The 17,894-nt window shown below is 34.8% G+C and overlaps 2 protein-coding genes across 2 annotated transcripts; both read right to left on the bottom strand.

Moving 5' to 3' along the window:
• Positions 1-655: 655 nt before the first annotated feature.
• Positions 656-7,732, bottom strand: cyp20a1 (cytochrome P450, family 20, subfamily A, polypeptide 1). Its single transcript, XM_088074644.1, has 13 exons — positions 7,523-7,732; positions 6,855-6,904; positions 6,033-6,199; positions 5,800-5,945; positions 5,530-5,697; positions 4,945-5,023; positions 4,470-4,582; positions 4,306-4,360; positions 3,619-3,739; positions 3,083-3,194; positions 2,683-2,747; positions 1,905-1,994; positions 656-1,697 (listed from the first exon to the last, which is right to left on the bottom strand). The coding sequence occupies exons 1-13, from the start codon at positions 7,592-7,594 to the stop codon at positions 1,541-1,543; spliced, it is 1,395 nt and encodes a 464-aa protein (XP_087930770.1). The 5' UTR covers positions 7,595-7,732; the 3' UTR covers positions 656-1,540.
• A 632-nt stretch (positions 7,733-8,364) lies between these two features.
• On the bottom strand, positions 8,365-17,466 carry LOC121966337 (transmembrane protein 237B-like). Its single transcript, XM_088074633.1, has 14 exons — positions 17,273-17,466; positions 16,989-17,024; positions 14,269-14,300; positions 14,144-14,157; positions 13,982-14,053; positions 13,115-13,243; positions 12,867-12,960; positions 11,870-12,027; positions 10,771-10,900; positions 10,491-10,682; positions 9,090-9,163; positions 8,887-8,974; positions 8,693-8,814; positions 8,365-8,606 (listed from the first exon to the last, which is right to left on the bottom strand). The coding sequence occupies exons 1-14, from the start codon at positions 17,291-17,293 to the stop codon at positions 8,542-8,544; spliced, it is 1,227 nt and encodes a 408-aa protein (XP_087930759.1). The 5' UTR covers positions 17,294-17,466; the 3' UTR covers positions 8,365-8,541.
• Between the last annotated feature and the right edge of the window lie 428 nt (positions 17,467-17,894).

Here is a 17,894-nt window from a genome sequence, read left to right on the forward strand (position 1 = left end):
AATAAAAAATGAAAATGACCCCCCCAAAAAAAACAACAACAACAACATCAAAAAAACCCGAACAAAACAAAAAACAAAACAAGAAAATTACCTGGGGAAAGTACTTAAAAAGCATTATGATTCTGCAACATAATTCACTTTATATAAATAAATAAATAAAATTTATTTTTAATTTATTAATTATATATATATATATATATATATATATATATATATATATATATATATATATATATATATATATACACATATATATATATGAGAATGAAAATGGCTTTTGCATTTTATTATCTCATACTCTAGCCTTTTTTTCCCACTCCAAAATTTCCCTGATGTTCAGGGTTTTGGGGGGGGGGTTTAATGACAAAAAAATAAATAAATAAATGCTGTGGGGATTTTGGCACCCTCCCTTTGGCTGCCTACGTCCGTACTGGAAGATCCGCCACTGCTTCGACCCCCTCTCAGCAGGCCTGGATCATGTGAGGAAAAAGTCTTGCCCAGGGGCCCTTCAGAAGCATATTTATTATCTGATAAAGGGCATCTATATAACAAATACAGTAAAAAAAAAAATCCATATATCAAGTTCTCCACCGACAACTATTAAATTAGCTTGTTAGGGCAAATAACACGGAAAAAATAACAGAAACACTCAAAATTCTCATACATATTTAATAATTTGTAATCAGTATTTAAGAAAAGGAATGAAATGCAACGTGGGCTTGTCAGTTAACAAAAAAGCCCCATGTTTTGGGGGATTTTGACTCATGGCAGCTGTACTAGAAATTAAAGATAAAAGCAGTTTTTCTCTACATCGTAGAGTATTAACCCCTTTAAACCTGGACATAACTTTTCTTGTGCTTCTCTTAGATACCTTTCGCACGTGTTTAAACCTCTGAACACTGAGCAAATGGGTAAAGTGTCAATGAGCAACCTGGTATGAAATGTTGCAAAAAATAATGAGTTTTAGAAAATTATTTTTTAAAAAGCTAGGAAAAAATGTTGAGGGAAAATAGGAAAAAAAGCTAAGAAAAATATATTTGTAATTATTATAATTACATATTTAAAATTATGTTACAGTAATTTTCAAATAATTTCCTTGTTTGTTTTTTTTTTTATTATTTATTTTCTTGCTAATTTTTGGGTCATTTCTTCTTTGTTGCTCACTGCCTTTTTTTTAAATAAATCAAGCGAATTTGCTCGTGTTTCAAAAGGTTAAACCACTGAATTTTCCTCCTTTAACAGATTCCAACAAGTGCAATTGTGACCTGTGAAAAGGCCAGGTAATAATGTGCCCGAGGCAGTAAAAAGCACCAGGAAGAAAACTATAGGAAGGCTTCGGTGTGCATAAAAAACTCCACCAAGTTTGGAAAAAAGCCTTTAAGAATGACGCAAATTCAGAGTTTAATTCAAAAAAGTGCCAACGACCACAATGTGTTTAAAAAGTCAGGAGTTAACATCAGAAATGATGTTTCTCCTGCGGACAAGATCGTCAAAATTCAAGAAATACTCTGCTGGTTGTTCATTTGATCGAGCTCAAAGGTTAGTTCTGGCTTCTCTTGCTGACGGTGATCCAGGTTTCGTCTTTCGGTGTGGACACCAGCTCAGATCGGACCTCCATCACCTGTCCCTTCAGCCGGTGGAGCTTCAGCTGACGCACCAACGTGCTGAGCAGGACAGCAGCTACAGTGTAGGCGAAGCTGTCGGAGACCAAAAAAACTCACCGTGAAAACTTCACCAAAGTATGCAGGATATTCAGCTCTTAGCCCAAAACACAGCGTTAAAAGTCAAATTAAAGTTTTTTTTACAGCCCCAAAAAAGCTTAAGGTGTCGATAAAATGTCTAAAAGCTGTTTAGGTTTCGTAAAGTCTACGCTAAATAACATGTTAACAAGTTTCGGTATTTACCTGAGCTCTGGACACGTTTGATTCCCCGAGAATCCGAGCAGACAGAAGCTCTTCCTCACTGATTCCTCCTCGAATCGATCCGGGTCAAACCTGATGGATGATGTCATTATAATCACCGTTAATTGGACAAATCAATATCTAAAAGCTGAAAGAAAAACACGTCATTTTAAGGGGAGACACCCCAGGTGAATATACCACCATAAAACTTCCCCAGCTGATTACTTAAAGCAGTTTTTTTTTGTTTTGTTTTTAACAAATTTTCTTTTTTTTTGATAATATGCAAATAAGGCATTCCCTAATTAAAATATGGACATATTTTTCTAAAACAAGAATATAAAACATGGCCCAAAAAGGGGAAAAATAGTTTTTAAAAAAGTCTCAAGAAAATCACTCAAAAAAGGTAAAAAAAAATAATAAAAATAACCTTTAAAGTGCTGGGATTTTTTAAAATGTTCTCTTTAACATAATTTTAACTTACTATGACTATAAATATAGTTTTCAGGACATTTTCCCTATTTTTTTTGGACAATTTTCCTATATTCCTCTGCCTTACCTAAAACATAGTTTTAGGTAATTTTGTTGTCACATTTAAATCATTTCTTGGGACCTTTCTTTCCAAGTTGGTCATAGCATTTTCCCCCCATGATTTATTTGCTCAGGTTGCAAAGACTTGTATTTTGGATTGTTTTGTTGGACCACACACCACTCCCCGGTAAATTAATTTCAAAATTAATTTATAAAAACGTGAAAAATACATTTAAATTGATATAAAGTGAACCTGTAGGGGACGCTCCAGGTGTCCGAATCTTGCAGCACGACTCCCAAAGCGTAGATGACCAAAGTCTGAAACACGGCAACAACGAAACATCAGTTTCTTTATCACCTGCATTATTATTATTTACAATATTTTCACCTTTTGAATTGAAGTGAATAAATCTTTATTTTGAGCATTAAAAAAAACCAAAAAAAAAAACACACAAATAAAACAAGACTTACGACCAAAAACAAAAAGATAAAAAAAGAGAGCCTATATAAAGACTATATATCTATCTCAATAAACACTTAAATATGACGTTAAAAGGAGCAGGAGGACGTAAAAACTCATCCGGCTGTAATAATTTCACAATGAGCTTCCAGGCAACCAGGCAGAGCGCCGCAGACAGCGGGACACCAGATACCTCTTTGGGGATGACGTGCTGATCCACTTTGCCCTCCACTCCCTGAAGACGAGCCGCGACGGGGGTCAGCTTGGCCGTCCTCACCGTCTCGTTGAGGACCTGCTGGCAGTATCTGTCCGAGGACGGGAACGTGAGAAGATAAAGGTTAACAAACCCACAAACCGAGCCTGGATGTGAAAAAATGTCGAGGACAAAGTATTATTTAAACTCAATAATAATAGTAATAACAATAATAATAATAATAATAATAATAATAATAATACGACATACAGATGTCTTTTTTGGACGTCGTATAGATGTCTTTTTTATGGTCGTCAAATAGATGTCTTTTCTGGACATCATATAGATGTCTTTCCTGGACATTGTATAGATGTCCTTTATGGACATCATTATACTCCAGTCCGGCAAATTTATTGAATTTTTATCTTTCCACGTTTCCCAGAATTACGACCAATTCCAGAGGTGTCTATTGATGAATATAAACTCAGACTTTAAATTTAACGCCTCCGAGGTAAAACCCGGTCCACAGATCGTACCTGAGCTGAGGGATTTTGTCCAAAGAAACTGGGTCTGAACCCAAAACCTCGTCCAGCTCCTGGTGCAGTTTGTTCTGGAGTTCCTCTGAGGTGGACAGGAAGTGAAGAGCCCAGATACACACTGCCGAAAAACACATTTTACCTTTAAAGTCGCTCTCAAAACACGTTAAAATCCTCTGCTATGATCAGTGTTTTATTTAACATGCTTTTGGCTTTCAGGCGAGGAATTCATTAACGAGTGCACAGAAAGTGTCAGCATGGGAGGAATTTAACCTAAAACCGAAGGAGCTATTTTTATTTATTCGTTTTTTTCTTTAAATTCTTACTGGACAGTTTCTGCATAGGGAAAATTCTGTATTTGATGTTGAAAATTTCAGTTTTGACTAAATATTTGCTAAAGGCATTTTAACAAAGTTTTCGAGTTTGTTATTTTCTAAATATTAAAATAAATCTCATCTTATTTGAAAAATTGCTTATTTTTTCAAGCAGAAATGTGAAACATTCTCTGGTTTATTTATTCAGTTTGTAAAATGGTAATATTGTTAGGTTTTGTGTCTGTTGAACAAAATAAGTTCAATTTTATATATTTTTTAAAAAACTAAATGAGAGATTAATTCATAATGAAAACAGCAGTTAATTGTAGCCACGAGTAATTTATTAATCAATGAACGGTTTTCTGTCACTCACAGTTGGCAGTGATGACGCATCCGGCCAAAGTGAAAACCATACACTCCTCCATGATCTGAAACAAACAGAAAAATATGTATTTTCAGCCTTTTTGGGGAACAATGACAATCTTTCAGCTGTTTTTGGGGTTTTAAACCAGAGTTGGTGACGTCATCAGTGTTCACCTGTCGCTCTGTGAGGCTGGACTGAAGCAGAACGTCCACAAACGCCGTCTGCTTCCTCTGCGCTTTTCTCTCCTTCGCCACCGACAGCAGCACCGACTCCATCTCTGACAGAGCTGAAAACCCGGGAGAAAAACATCAAAAGACGTCGTTATTGTTCGCAGTTTTGGCTGCCTGACTCTCACACTGGGGTTACAAACAGCACTTCAGAGCAAATCCAAAATCAACTCCACAGACTCCCCGTTACAGCTGTTACTCGGCAGATAAATCCGTGATTTCAGCTGGTTCTGGACGGTGTTTATCTGCTCTCAGAGTCTGTTTCGAGCCGTCTGTCGAGCTGCTCCGCTCACTGACATCGTATCTGAGCCTCGGCAAACTTTCCCTCCTGTTCCTCCAAAACTGAACAGCAGCAGAGGCTCGACGCTGCTCCCAAAACACAAACCGCACTGAGAAAAATCCTGATGCAGTCCTCACTCACCCCTCTCATAATGAGCTTTTCTAGTGGAGCTCTTCTCCAGGGAGCCGTCCAGGTAGCCTTTTCCGATTTCAGACCAGATCTGGTGAGTTGAAGGAAGAGAAAAATTATTTTTTTAAATTATTCTTATTTTTTTTAATGTTGGCATACAAAAATACAGTGGGTGTGGACTTTGACAAACTCAATTTTAGTTAGTTTAGTTTAAGACCAATTTTCTAATATCCAAAATTTCATAATTAAAGGACAGAAGTAGCTCCTCTTTTGCTTGCTTTTCACCTCCTCCATGTTTGTTTGTTTTTTTGTGCCGTGTGTTGTGTAGATGCCCACTCGGCCACGAGGACAGACACAAAGTGTTAGCAGATGACGTAAACGAAATAAACAACATAGCATAATATGAAATGATAGACGTTTTTTAATTATTTATATATTTCGTCAGTCTCGTACAAACCCAGCTCAAAAAATCCGAACTATCCCTTTAATGAGCCACACAACTAAAATGAGATAATTCAGAAGTATGTGAGGAGACTGTAATTACAAAAGCAGACCACAACTCGAAGCCCAAAAGCAGCTGAGGTGGCGTTTTCTCACCGCGTCGTGGTTCTTGCGGAAGGAGAGGACCTTGGCGTCGTCTCTGAAGCTCTCGCCCAGAGCCAGCTGAGTGACCGTCTTCAAGGCCAGACCCAGCAGGTGAGCACACAGAGGGATGTGTTGAGACTCTGGAAATGACTTCCACTTCCCCACCAGCTCCTCCACCAGCTACGAAAAGAAAAAATGTATATTTAGGAATATTTCCGAATGCTTCATTTCAGTGTGAAAGTTCTGAAATAGTAAATATGTGCTTTCGTGAGTGATGCGAACCTTGAGCACAAGAGGGAAGTTGTTCTTCAGTGTGTTGTTGATTGCACTCTCGTACACCTTTTTCCTCATGACGGTCTCTGTGGCGCCGCCTCCCATCCCTGACTGGTAACCTAGCAACGACTTCAGCATCGTCTCAAAGGAGTCAGCTGGAAAAAAAGCCCAGATGAATAAGGCATCTTAAAGGTCTTAATTCAGTCAAATCCAAATGTCGTGGAACAGTGTAGTGTGCATACTGGTGTGGTTGGGGTTGATGTGTTGCCGTAGTTGGTCTACGGAGCCCAGGCTGACCACTGGCCGACCGCCGAACCAGAACGACGCCACAGACCCAAACTCCTGATGCAGACTGACGAGGAATTCATGCAGACTGCCTCTGTTCACAATGTCCTGCAGGTTCCCGTCCCTGAGAAGACAGAAAGTAAAGACGTGAGGATCATGTCAATAGTCAGTGATGTGCATATTTTGCACATAAAATTACTCTGTCAACTGTGCAAATCTGAAAAAGCATTTAAAAATACAACCAATAACATTTTTAACTCTTAGAAGCAAATTGTCTTGACTTCTTTGAAAAAGACAGGAAGAAGTCAGAGGTTAAGCATCACAAGAAAATTACCTTAAATTTAGCAAAAATAAAATGAAATAAAATAAAAATATACAAATAATACAAAAATAAATAGAATTTTAAAAAAGCAATGAAACAACAAAAAATAAATATATTGATAAAAAGTTTATAATAATGATGATAATAATAATACATTTAGTAATAAAATTATTATTTTTTTTTTTTTTTAGAAATCTTTCCGCCTTTTAAGATATCTTTAAAAATGAATAAACAAATAAATAAAGTAATTCATGAATTAAATGAGATAAATCTAATTAAACGTATGTGGAAGCAGCACAAGAAAACTGATGTTGGACGTTGTTCCAGGTGTCAAGGAGTTAAACACATGAGTTATCATTCATCATTGTATTTGTTTTAATGTAATGACACATTATATTTAAAACTTCTTTCTTGTTGTTGGCATAAGGTTAATATAAAGGTAAAGATGGCAACTTACTTTTCATCTGTAGGGTTGAGACCTGGGATGCCAGAAGCCCTTCTGGATGACTGAAAACATGATTAAACATTACATTTATTTATATAAATCAAACAGACAATATAGTGCACATCCTACCCTGGCGTTTACACGCATCTACTGTCCCCTGTGATGAGCTGATAGGTTGGTTTTTCATTTATATATTACAGCTAGAGCTGAAAATTCAATTTCATTCAGTGATGTTGAATCCCATTAAAATATATAGCAATTTTAAGTTTCTGCCCTAACGGCAAAAACGCACATTATGAGACAACTCCCAATGTTGCCTATTGGTTTTTCAAGGTATTAAGGTAAAATCGGCATACAAATGATATACTATATAGCATCCATGTTCAAATATTTAACTTTTATAGCTAGTTAAAGTACTCGGATGCGGTGACCGTTACCGACTACTGCGAGTTCTTAAAGTTGTACTTTTTTTAACCAGGTTACTCACTGGTGTGTTAGATACAAGCCGAAATGAGAAACAGACTGTTACAACTCATTTACGGTCTTAAACGATGTTATATGAAACGTTTCTACGTGCCAATGAACAAAAGAATATTAAATTAACACTCTGTTGAGAGGGTTTTGGTAACGGACAGCTAGGTAGCTAAGTTGAAGCTAACTTTAAACTTGCAGCTACTCACCGGGTACAAATACAGAACAGCGCCGACCAAAATGATGACAAACGTGACAGCGAAGATGGCAAAGTCCAGCATGACTTCTGTCCTTGAACAGCGGTGTTTTACTAACTTTTAGACATGAAAATGTGGAGATTTCCACCCAAACTGATAACAGACACCGTTACCACGTCAACAGAGAGTGAGCGCTCTGTGCTCAACTACACGGACTGGCTGGCCGGCAGAGCAAACTAATTGACCTCAGAAGGAATCGATAGGTGAGCTCGATACTCGAATAACAAATAAGTAATAATAATAAAAACATTATAATAGTAATTTTAATTTTTTAAAAAGTCAATAAAAAAAACAAATTGAACAAAAAATCTGTTGCATGTAAAAAAGAAGTATATATATAAACATAAATTTGTAACACCAATATAAATAATGATACAAGAAATATAATATTAAGATATGAATTAAATTAAAAAACAAACAAACATAAGTACCAGATGTAAAAATTGAGGAACAATGCACATATTTTCATAATCATATTCATACTTAAATCTAATAATTTAATACTTCTTATTGATACTTTCTATAAAAGTATAATTCTCAATGCTTTTATCACTACATATATATATATAAGTTTACTATTTTTTACTATTTTGCTGTCTAATTTATGTAACTTTTTTTAAAATTTATGTGATATTTTATCTCTTATTTTAGCCCGCACTATTTTATGTTTAGATTCTCATATTGATTTTACCTTCACTTTTTTATTTTTTAGACAGTATTTAATAAGAATTGTTGGATGGACCATGTTTTTGTGAAACTGTTGTGCTCATGATAAATTCAGAATTTTACAGTAATAAAAAAGCATTGTTGGATTTATTGGATAAATATCTAAAAATACACACGCACATTTACATTTCCAAAATAGAAAAAATAATCTCTAACACATTCAGAGTTCACTGCAAAAATACAGTGGAAAAAAATATGTGGAAAATGACAACAAAGCTGTACAGTGTGTGTGAGAGCAGATTTGCTCAGGCGGACATTTCTGATTTGTCCTCTGTCTTTGGAGGCTCGATCTCCATGGTTTCCAGGTACTCTGATGAAGAAAGACAACATGATAAAATATGTTTTCTTGCTTTTCAAAAATGGCTGAATGTGCAGAATTAAACTTTTTTCTCTCACCTTTAGTTCTGTCTAGCTCCGGTCGGGTGGCGATGAAGATCCAGGCCAGCCCCACCAGCAGAGCCACCACCAGGTTGACGGTCACCCACGGGTGGAGGATCTGGTGCTCCGACCCTGGTGGCCTAGAGACGAAAGAGTGTCATATCCACGCTCCAAAATACGACACACGCATTAAATAAATCCAGCCAGCTCACCATAATGTAGAGTTATAGGCTGCGTACAGGTTGATCCGATCGCTGGTCATCTGCTGGCTCAAAGAGAGGACCAACGCTGAGAAATACACTGGAAGAACCCCAAAATAAACAAAAAGTCAGTTACAGCTGAACAGACGTCATCTGTTTGAGCGTAAAACCCGCGTCTGTAGTCGACGTGGTCGGATAAAAACTGGCGGACTCACAGAATGAGGCGAGAGCGACGGGCTCCAGCATGAAAAACTCCCCCAGAGCCGAGAAGCCTTTGGCCAGATTCACTCTGGAAACAAAAGAGTTAATTTTTTATTAACCACATTCCCCTTTAAACTTTAACATACATAACATTTTACGATATGCAAACCCCTTTTGACCTGTATAGAATAGACATAATAATGACCCCATATTTCACCCTTGTTTTCCATTAATTACAGTTTACTTTATTGTTTAAATTTTGATTTATTTTTTATTGTCGCCCTGTTTGTTTTTATGCTGCTATATGACCCTGTACTTGGCTAAGTCTCACTTGCAAAAGAGGTTTAATTTTAATTTGACTTTCTATTTAAATAAAGGTTATGTTTACATTCATTTTTTGCGACACATTTAAATTTTTAAAATTATTTTATTTACTATTTTTATCATTACTTATCTTTTGATTACGTATTTTAGTTATATTTCATTCATTAATATTTTAATCATTTATTTATTTATTATTACTGTCTTAGTTTTCTGTTGGTTTGTTTTGTCTAGTGCAATTTTTAAAGTTAATTTACTTTGTCGTACGTAAGATTTGCGTCACTGAATATGTTTACATGTACTTGAAATTTTTGTGCCGTGGATTCTATATGACTATAAATACTATTTTTTCTAAAAAAGGCCAAAGACACAAAGATATCCTGACTTTAATCCCTCTCGATCTGGCTACATACAGTAATCTCTGGATTCGGGATAATCCACTTGATCCTCCAGTTTCTATGATTTTGCTAATACAGGGTCGTTTTTTTACATTTTTTTGCGTGTATATTTTCTGAAACAATTCGTCATTTTATCCTAAGTCGATTGACAGATAATTAATTGGTAACTATTTTGATCAATAAATGCTCATTTTAGGTTTTTCAAAGACTTTATGAGCAAAAAAGCTCCCTAAATGTTTTAATTTTATGCTTTTATTCGTCATGCCTGATAGTAAACTGAATAGCTTTGGATTTTGGACTGTTTGTGGGACAAAACATACCATTTAAATAAGTAATTTAGGGAATTAGTCCCTGTTTCATGAGATAATAATGGGCAAATCAATAGATAATAAAAATAATCATTAGTTGCAGTCGTAATGCTTTTGTTTACATTTTTCAATTGGAAAGTCAGACTTTTTTTTAAGTCTTAAAATGCAACGCTGGACCAAAAATATCGCCGTCATTTAGATTGGAGTTGTTCTAATACTAATACCAGTTTCGGAAATGCCTCTGATGCAGCCTAAAAGGCTGATTTGGGTACTGGCGAGTATGCTAGATGAAAAAAAAGGGCAGTTTAACCAGGAAACTTTCTTTTCTTGGCTTCAGCAGTCAGCTTGCTCAGGTCTGCACAGTGTTGTTGATATTTGTGAGGTTTACCGGTCGAAGGCGGCCACGGTGCTGATGGCCAGCAGCATGTAGAGCAGAGACTGCGAGGGGTACGCCAGGCTGTGGTACTGCTCCAGCAGGTTGGACAGAGCGGTGAGGTGCTGCCCCGCCAACATGTACACCACCACCACGTTCCACACGGCGTAGCCCGCCAGGAAGCCGTGACAGTACATACCGAACACCCTGCACCACAGGAGGGGACAGACGTTCAGGAGGGGCGTCCGACACTCGTACATATTTTTACATCATAAAAAAGACGCTTTGCCTTCACCTGAAGCCTTCGTGCACTTGGAGAGAAACTTCTTTGGTGGTCCACAGCGGCTGAATGTGGAAGTCTGTCATGTTATCCATCTGGTCGCTGGTCTTCCTCCAGTCTGAGCGCTCGGCAGCCTGGAAACGCTCTGCGCGTCACAAACATGAAAGAAAGAACAATTTTGCACGTTTGGCCTGGTGGATATGTCCACTATATCGTTTCTTTTGTTTAAGTGGAGTATAAACATACACATGAACAAATACTTTGTCTCTGACGGATGAGTAGACGTTGTTAGTCTTTCTTTCTTTTGTTGAAGTGTTTTTTTGTTGTTATTTGAGGAAATTACATCTCAGGATTTACATTAAACAGCTATACCCTTTTTTTAGTGTAAATTGTATTTTCATTCATTTATTATTCATAATATAAATTTTACTTCTGTTTTTTGGTATCATCATTGCCATCTTTATATTTTATTTCATTTCTATCTGACAGTTTCTTTCTTGTTTAATTATTGAATTTATCTCTAATGATTAATAATAATTAATAATTTAACTAATAATTTAGAATTAATAATAATCTCATCTTTTTTATCATGTTATTTTTATAATTTTCTATGTTTTTTATTTATTTTAAGAAATTTATTTTACTTTTACTTTTTATGTCATCCTTCTATTTCTTTTTATTTATATTAATTTATATTAGTTAATTTATTTTAATGAATTAAATTTTACTCTGATTTTTTGTGTAAATATTCCCATCCTTCCATTGTATTTCCTTTTTTAAAAATCTTTTTTTAAATCCATATTTCTTTTTTATTAGTTATTCATCTTCAAATTTAATAAAATACTTTAATTTTTTTATTTCATTTTTTATCTTTATTTAATTCAGTTTCTATTTAATTTTTTTTGTTTTAATATAATTAATTATTTTTAGATCTATTTATTGTTAAAACCTTACCATCTTTAACCATTACCATCCCTCTATTTTATTTCATTATACTATGTTCATTAAATAGACTTCATGGATTTATTTGTTAATTTTTTGTACTGTTATGTATTATTAATATTTGTACATTCATTTATTTTCAATGAATTAATTATTTTTTTTCATTACTCACTGTTCCTCTCGACAAAGACTTTTCCCACCGGCTGGCTCTGACCCTGCGGGGCCGAGAACAGGGACTGCTGGGGGATGGAGGGAGGTGTGTCAGTGATTATATCGTCCTCTTCTATGTCCAGCTCATCAGAAGGCTGCGATTCGACGACTTTGGACTTCCTGAAATCACAACAATAAAAGTTAGCGAGAAAATGTACCATGTGACGATATTTCCTGCTGTAATTCTGTGTTTTATCGTTGTGCAAAAGACGAATTCTAATCAATACGTTTGTCAATTTTGCTTTGGTTTGGTACTGTGTCAGAAAACGTACACTTGTCCAAATTTTCACAAAACAAATCAAAGAAAAAATTCAAAGCGACACCTGAACATGTATAAACGAAAGGAATCTGCGCACACACACACACACACACACACTCATTATACTCATAAAACAAATGATTTTTGAATCATTGTTACCATCCTTTAAGATTTCTATTAGTTTATTATAATAATTTTATATTTATTTTTTCCAACAAATGATTGTTATTTATATTTGTGTCATTATTACCATCCTTCTATTTTATATCATTTTATTTATATATGTTTCTATTAGTTTATTATAATAATTTTATATGTATTTATTTTCAACAAATTATTTTTATTTGGATTTTTATGTCATTATTACCAACCTTCTATTACTTCTATTTACTCCCATCTTTCTATTGCATTTCATTAAAAATAAATATACTTTTAAAGTTTGTATTTATTTCTACTAGTTATTTAAATTTTCACAAAACAAAGAAGAAAATCCAATGTGACACTAAAACATGTATAAACAAAAAAATCTGCAAACACATACCCATAATATAAAATGAAATGAGATCAACTAGTATTTTCTCAATAATATATGACTCAAACCAGGTTTATGCAAAAAATAAAAGCATGACACTAAAAGTTCATGTAAATTCTTTCTATAATAAATGGTCCAGGGACTTTTTATAGTGTGATTTATTCTTACTTTTTCTTTTTGGGTTTTCTGACCACCTCTTCTCCATCAGTGGTGTGATCTGCTGCGTCTCCGTTCCCCAGCTCGGCCTGGTCATCTGAAAGATCTGACACCATCAATTTAAGCGTGTTAATGTCAGATGAACCTGCTGACTGATCCAAGTTAACGTCAGTTACCACAAAAAAAAACTTAGATTTCACGATGAAGCTACGATGCAGAAAAGCAGCATTTACAGGGAGGCGCTGGCTCTCAGTGTTTACCGATAGTAGCAGTTTTCTTCTTCTTCTTCCTCCTCTGAGGCGGTGCGTCCGTCGTGGCCTCGAGAGTAAGTTGTTCTCCGATCTCAGATTCCCTCCGGCTGCCCAGACCTCCCATTTCCATCCCGTGATCTGGACCGGAAACAGCAGAATGAAGAAACTTTCTGAGAGAAGTCGACCTGAAATTACTCGTGTTGCAGGAGTAAATGTTCTCCGTGTGCTTTCAACATTATAAAGCTGCATTATAATGTTTTATTTCTGCTTTTTAAATGAGGAGACTTAAGATTCTTTAAAATAGATATCACATATAAGAGACAGCATCTAACCGAGAAGTGATTCAAACAGATCATATGACCTCAAAATAACCTTTAAACATGTTGTCTTTAAGTCTTATCACTTAAAAAAAACAAGGAAGTCTTGTTTTATACTAACATACAACGTCTCTCACATTTAATGAGACGAAAATTTAGTGTTTATGCAAAAGCAGGACAGATCTGTGAACTACGACTACGACGACAAAAACAACTCTCTTTCATTTCAGATTTAAATTCAGAGTTATTATTCTACATCTAAATATTATTATAATTTGTTTTTGATTGGTTCATGAGAGCATACAAAAACTAAATACATAATCACAAGGACATGAAGATCCTTTAATCACGTAAAAAGGAAAAAAAAAGATAAATAAAATATAATGAATAAATAAATATGTGGAGTGAAAAAAAGAAAAAAGGGGTTAATTAAATTTTTTTTTAAAAAAAAGGTAAGTAAAAAGTTTGAGGTATAACGAATGAATCGGTGCAAAGAAGCTGCACAGATGTCGGTGTGTGTGTGTGTGTGTGTGTGTGTGTGTGTGTGTGTGTGTCATACCGTCCATATCATCGACTCCATTTGTCTCCTTTCTCACCTTCTTCTTCTTCTGTTTCGTTGCTGGTGCATCTCCTGTACAACGTGATAAATAAACAGTAATAACAGGAGATATAAAGATTCCACTTATATCCCACAACTTCTATATTTTAACTCTTGACTCACCAGTTGTGTCTTGACTTCATTTTCCCAAACGTTCGACAAAGGAGAGAAGAAGAAGTTTGACTTTTCCGCATCATTACTGTTGACAAAGACGTTACATCGCAGTAAAAAAACACAAATTTACTGACCTTGCCATCGTGGGAAGAGCTCGTTGTCCTCTCTGAAGAGACAAAGAGATGCAGGAGGAAGTTTCAGACTTTCAAATCACATTTGAAATTTTGTGACACACCACGCAATTTAACTGTCTTTCTTTCTTTTTTAAATTCCTAATTTTGTTATTAAACAACAGGATAATCACATTAAACTTAACACTTTTTAAATAAATAAAGAGATTATTGAACATTAAGATAATAAAAATCATGAATCGTTTCTAGATTTCAATATGTCTAAAAATAGGAGATTTAGATTTATGATTTTTATAATCATATCACAACACTAATTCCTAACGATACCATTAATCAATAATTAAGCATGTCACAGACTGAACTGGATTAACTAATTAAAAAATGTTATGTGATGTTTTGGTCCAAATGTGGATTTTACATCAGGTCAGAGGTCTGAAATAGTACTACTCTGTATTTTACGCACATTTTGGCCCCTAAAATCACGTACGAACACATTTCTAATACGCAAGACAAAATTAAATTGATTTTAGTAAATCGAGGATTTCTTAATTCTTTTTATGGTCTTTACAGAGGAAACTGAAATCAATGCTTTAGTTATAACTTTTTTCAGACCTGCAGTCTGTTTAATTAGCTAGTTTTCTCTGGTTATAAGCAAAAATGAGAAAAAAAGTGGATTTCAGCCTGATTAGTTAAACTTAAAAAAAGAAATAGAAGAATAAATTTAATCCTGTGCAAAAACATTCAAATTGACCCATTAAACCTTAAAACCGTAACAAATCGGACACTTTACAAACAGTGAAATTGGATTGAGGAGGTCCCATCAAACGCAGCGTAAACACATTAACAAATAAACTCTCCTCAGACACGATGAGCTCAGATGCAGAAGAGGAGTTTCTCTTAAACAGCTGTTTGAGTTTTAAAGAATTTTCAGTTCCAGTCAGATGAGACACGCCGAGATAAAACTCCTTACCGTCGTCTTTCTGGCCATCCCACCCAAGAATGAAGTCAGAGCGGAGAGCAGCTACACATAACATCCTGGATGACTCTTAAATCCTCGGCTAAATCTGTGTTCATACATCCGTCAGGACTGAGGATTACTTGGGTCAGAGGTCAGACGACTCAAACCTTTACGCGCTCTTGTGTGTGGGTGAGTGAAACGTCCAGAAAGTGTCTGTGGAATCTGGTTTAATCTCTCTGACGTTTGTTGTGTTTTAACCGTGTTTCCTCTGCTTTATTGTCCCCACATGCACTTGCATAACTTCTCAGGACCTTTTAAATTTTTCATGTTTTTTTTTAAGTGAGAATTGACGTGAATAAAGTTATATTTCCTTAGGGTGAGACATGATTTTAGTCAGATCGCAGAGTTTTCATCTTCCGGCCCTAGTTTGCTTCCAACTTCTAATCAATTAAGCTTATTTAAATCATTTAAATACCTTTGTTTTGTTCAACTCCTGAAACTTTCACAAATATTTAAGGTTTGCAAAGCTTATCAATGTCTGCGTGCATCCATCAGTTTATGTTATATGTTTTTATTGCCTCTGATGCGGCTAACATTTGTTACATATTCACTTAATCTGCTGACAACTTGATTAATTAATCTTTTTTTCTCATCTCATTTTTGTTTTTTATAATTTAAAAAAATCCTTAAGAAGAGCAGTGTCTGTTTTCATAATTATATTCATCCTGCAACTGTATATTTATCAGTCATTTCTATGTTTGTGTATATTTCCTAACAATTTGTGCAGATTGACCCGTCAATGAAATTCTATTAAATTCAATTAATTTTTTAAGCTTTAAACCATCAGCAAAATATCTTGTTCTGTCTGATCAAAAGTACAAAATCCAAAGCTCTAAAGAGGTTTTTGGAGTTCTTCTGTTGTATATTGTTGTTTTAAATATATGCATGCTTATGTATGTGCACAGATATGTATAGTCTACATATATGATCATTTTTACGATGTAAAATCATACATACAATTCTACTTTTATAATGTAAAACCTGCATCTATTCAGTTAACTGTGAGCGTGTCAATAAACTCAACACATCTGCTTTAAATGCTGAACAATAACCATCTGTATTCCCTACCCATTTAATCATTCATTATTTTTTCTTAAAAGCAAATGACATGCTGACTAATTGTCAAAATACAAGAAAAAAAAAAGATTTAGATCTTTATTTTGTACATGCCAAATCAAATTTTAAAAAGTAGAATAAGAAAAATAAAAACAAAACACCATAACTGGTTTGTGTCCTGGGAAAGGAGTAGGAGGAAATAAATACTAATAAAATTCTGCACCTTTTTTAATTATTTATTGAAAAAAACTTTAAACATGTATATTTCCAATATCTACCCCAAAATTCACCATACACATTTCGATCAAATCAAAGATATTCGATATAACCTGTTTGAAATCAAAGTTTAGAAGTTTAAGAAACTTCTACTCTTCAGTTTATTTAATCTATTTCTTATATAAATACTGAATATTTGATGCTTGCAGTGGCAGAAAGGTTAGGTTTCTTCCTTTTCTCAGATTTATATAGGTTATATATTGACTAGTTTGGGTTTTATCTAAGTGAAACAAAATTTCACATTTACTAAGAGGTCAGGAAGTTTGCATTGTGTGGGTGGGATAATAGGAAGCCATTATTTAACATTAAATGAATATAATGCACAGTAAGGACATTAGATTAGGGTAGTAACACCTGGGGATTAATAACTTACCTGCGGAAGAGGCGGGAGCTCCCTGGGTCGCATTTTCTATTATGGGAAAACACATTATTAGCAATATTTACAAGCATGCTAACTAGCTTCTATACGTTATAAACTCTAACTTATCACGAAATAGTTTTAAGCTGTAAGTTAAACGTTAGATAACGTCAATTTGCCATCGACAAATTTTGAAACATTACAATTTTAGTCAAAATACGAGTTAAAGTGAACGTTATGCTAGCACCATAACGTTAGCATCAGTTGAAGAGTAACCGTTATTTATAAAAATAAGTTACCTTTGAGCCTCCGGGATCCATTAAATGCGGTTTCTCAGAAAGATGCGTCTTTTGAAAATTAATCCAGAAAAAAACATCTTTGGTTTTTACGATTTTCTTGATGACAACAGCCGTTTAAAGGTGATTAAACTGCTATTTCTTATGTTTATTTACTTTATGTACGCCGTTACCCGGATGTATTTACGCGAAGCACGCAAGACTTCCTGTCACTTCAAAATAAAACTATGTAAAACACCCCAAACAAAGCGACAAAAACATAACTTATCAATTAATACATCGCAAGCCATGAGCCACATTAACGTAAGGTTATTTTTTCAAACCAAAACAGGCATAAAACGTGTGCGTTACACTCGTCAAATTTGCAAATAATGTAATTATCGTCAAAGTTGCAGTTTTTGCTATTGCTAAAGCTGCCGTCACTGCGATAAAATAAATTTCCACCAAAATGCGCCTTCAACTGTCCATCCAGTTCAATCACCTTCAATTAAGTTAACTTAGATAAATATTTAAAAAACTAAGTGAGAAAACTATTTATTACGAACCCGGATGTATTTACGCGCAGCACACAGGACTTCCTCCCGTTTCAAAATAAGAGCCCCCACAGAAAGCAACAACAACAAAA

Source organism: Plectropomus leopardus, chromosome 24, assembly GCF_026936395.1.
Source record: "Plectropomus leopardus strain MGB_pleo_1.0 chromosome 24, ASM2693639v1, whole genome shotgun sequence".
NCBI lineage: Eukaryota > Metazoa > Chordata > Actinopteri > Perciformes > Serranidae > Plectropomus > Plectropomus leopardus.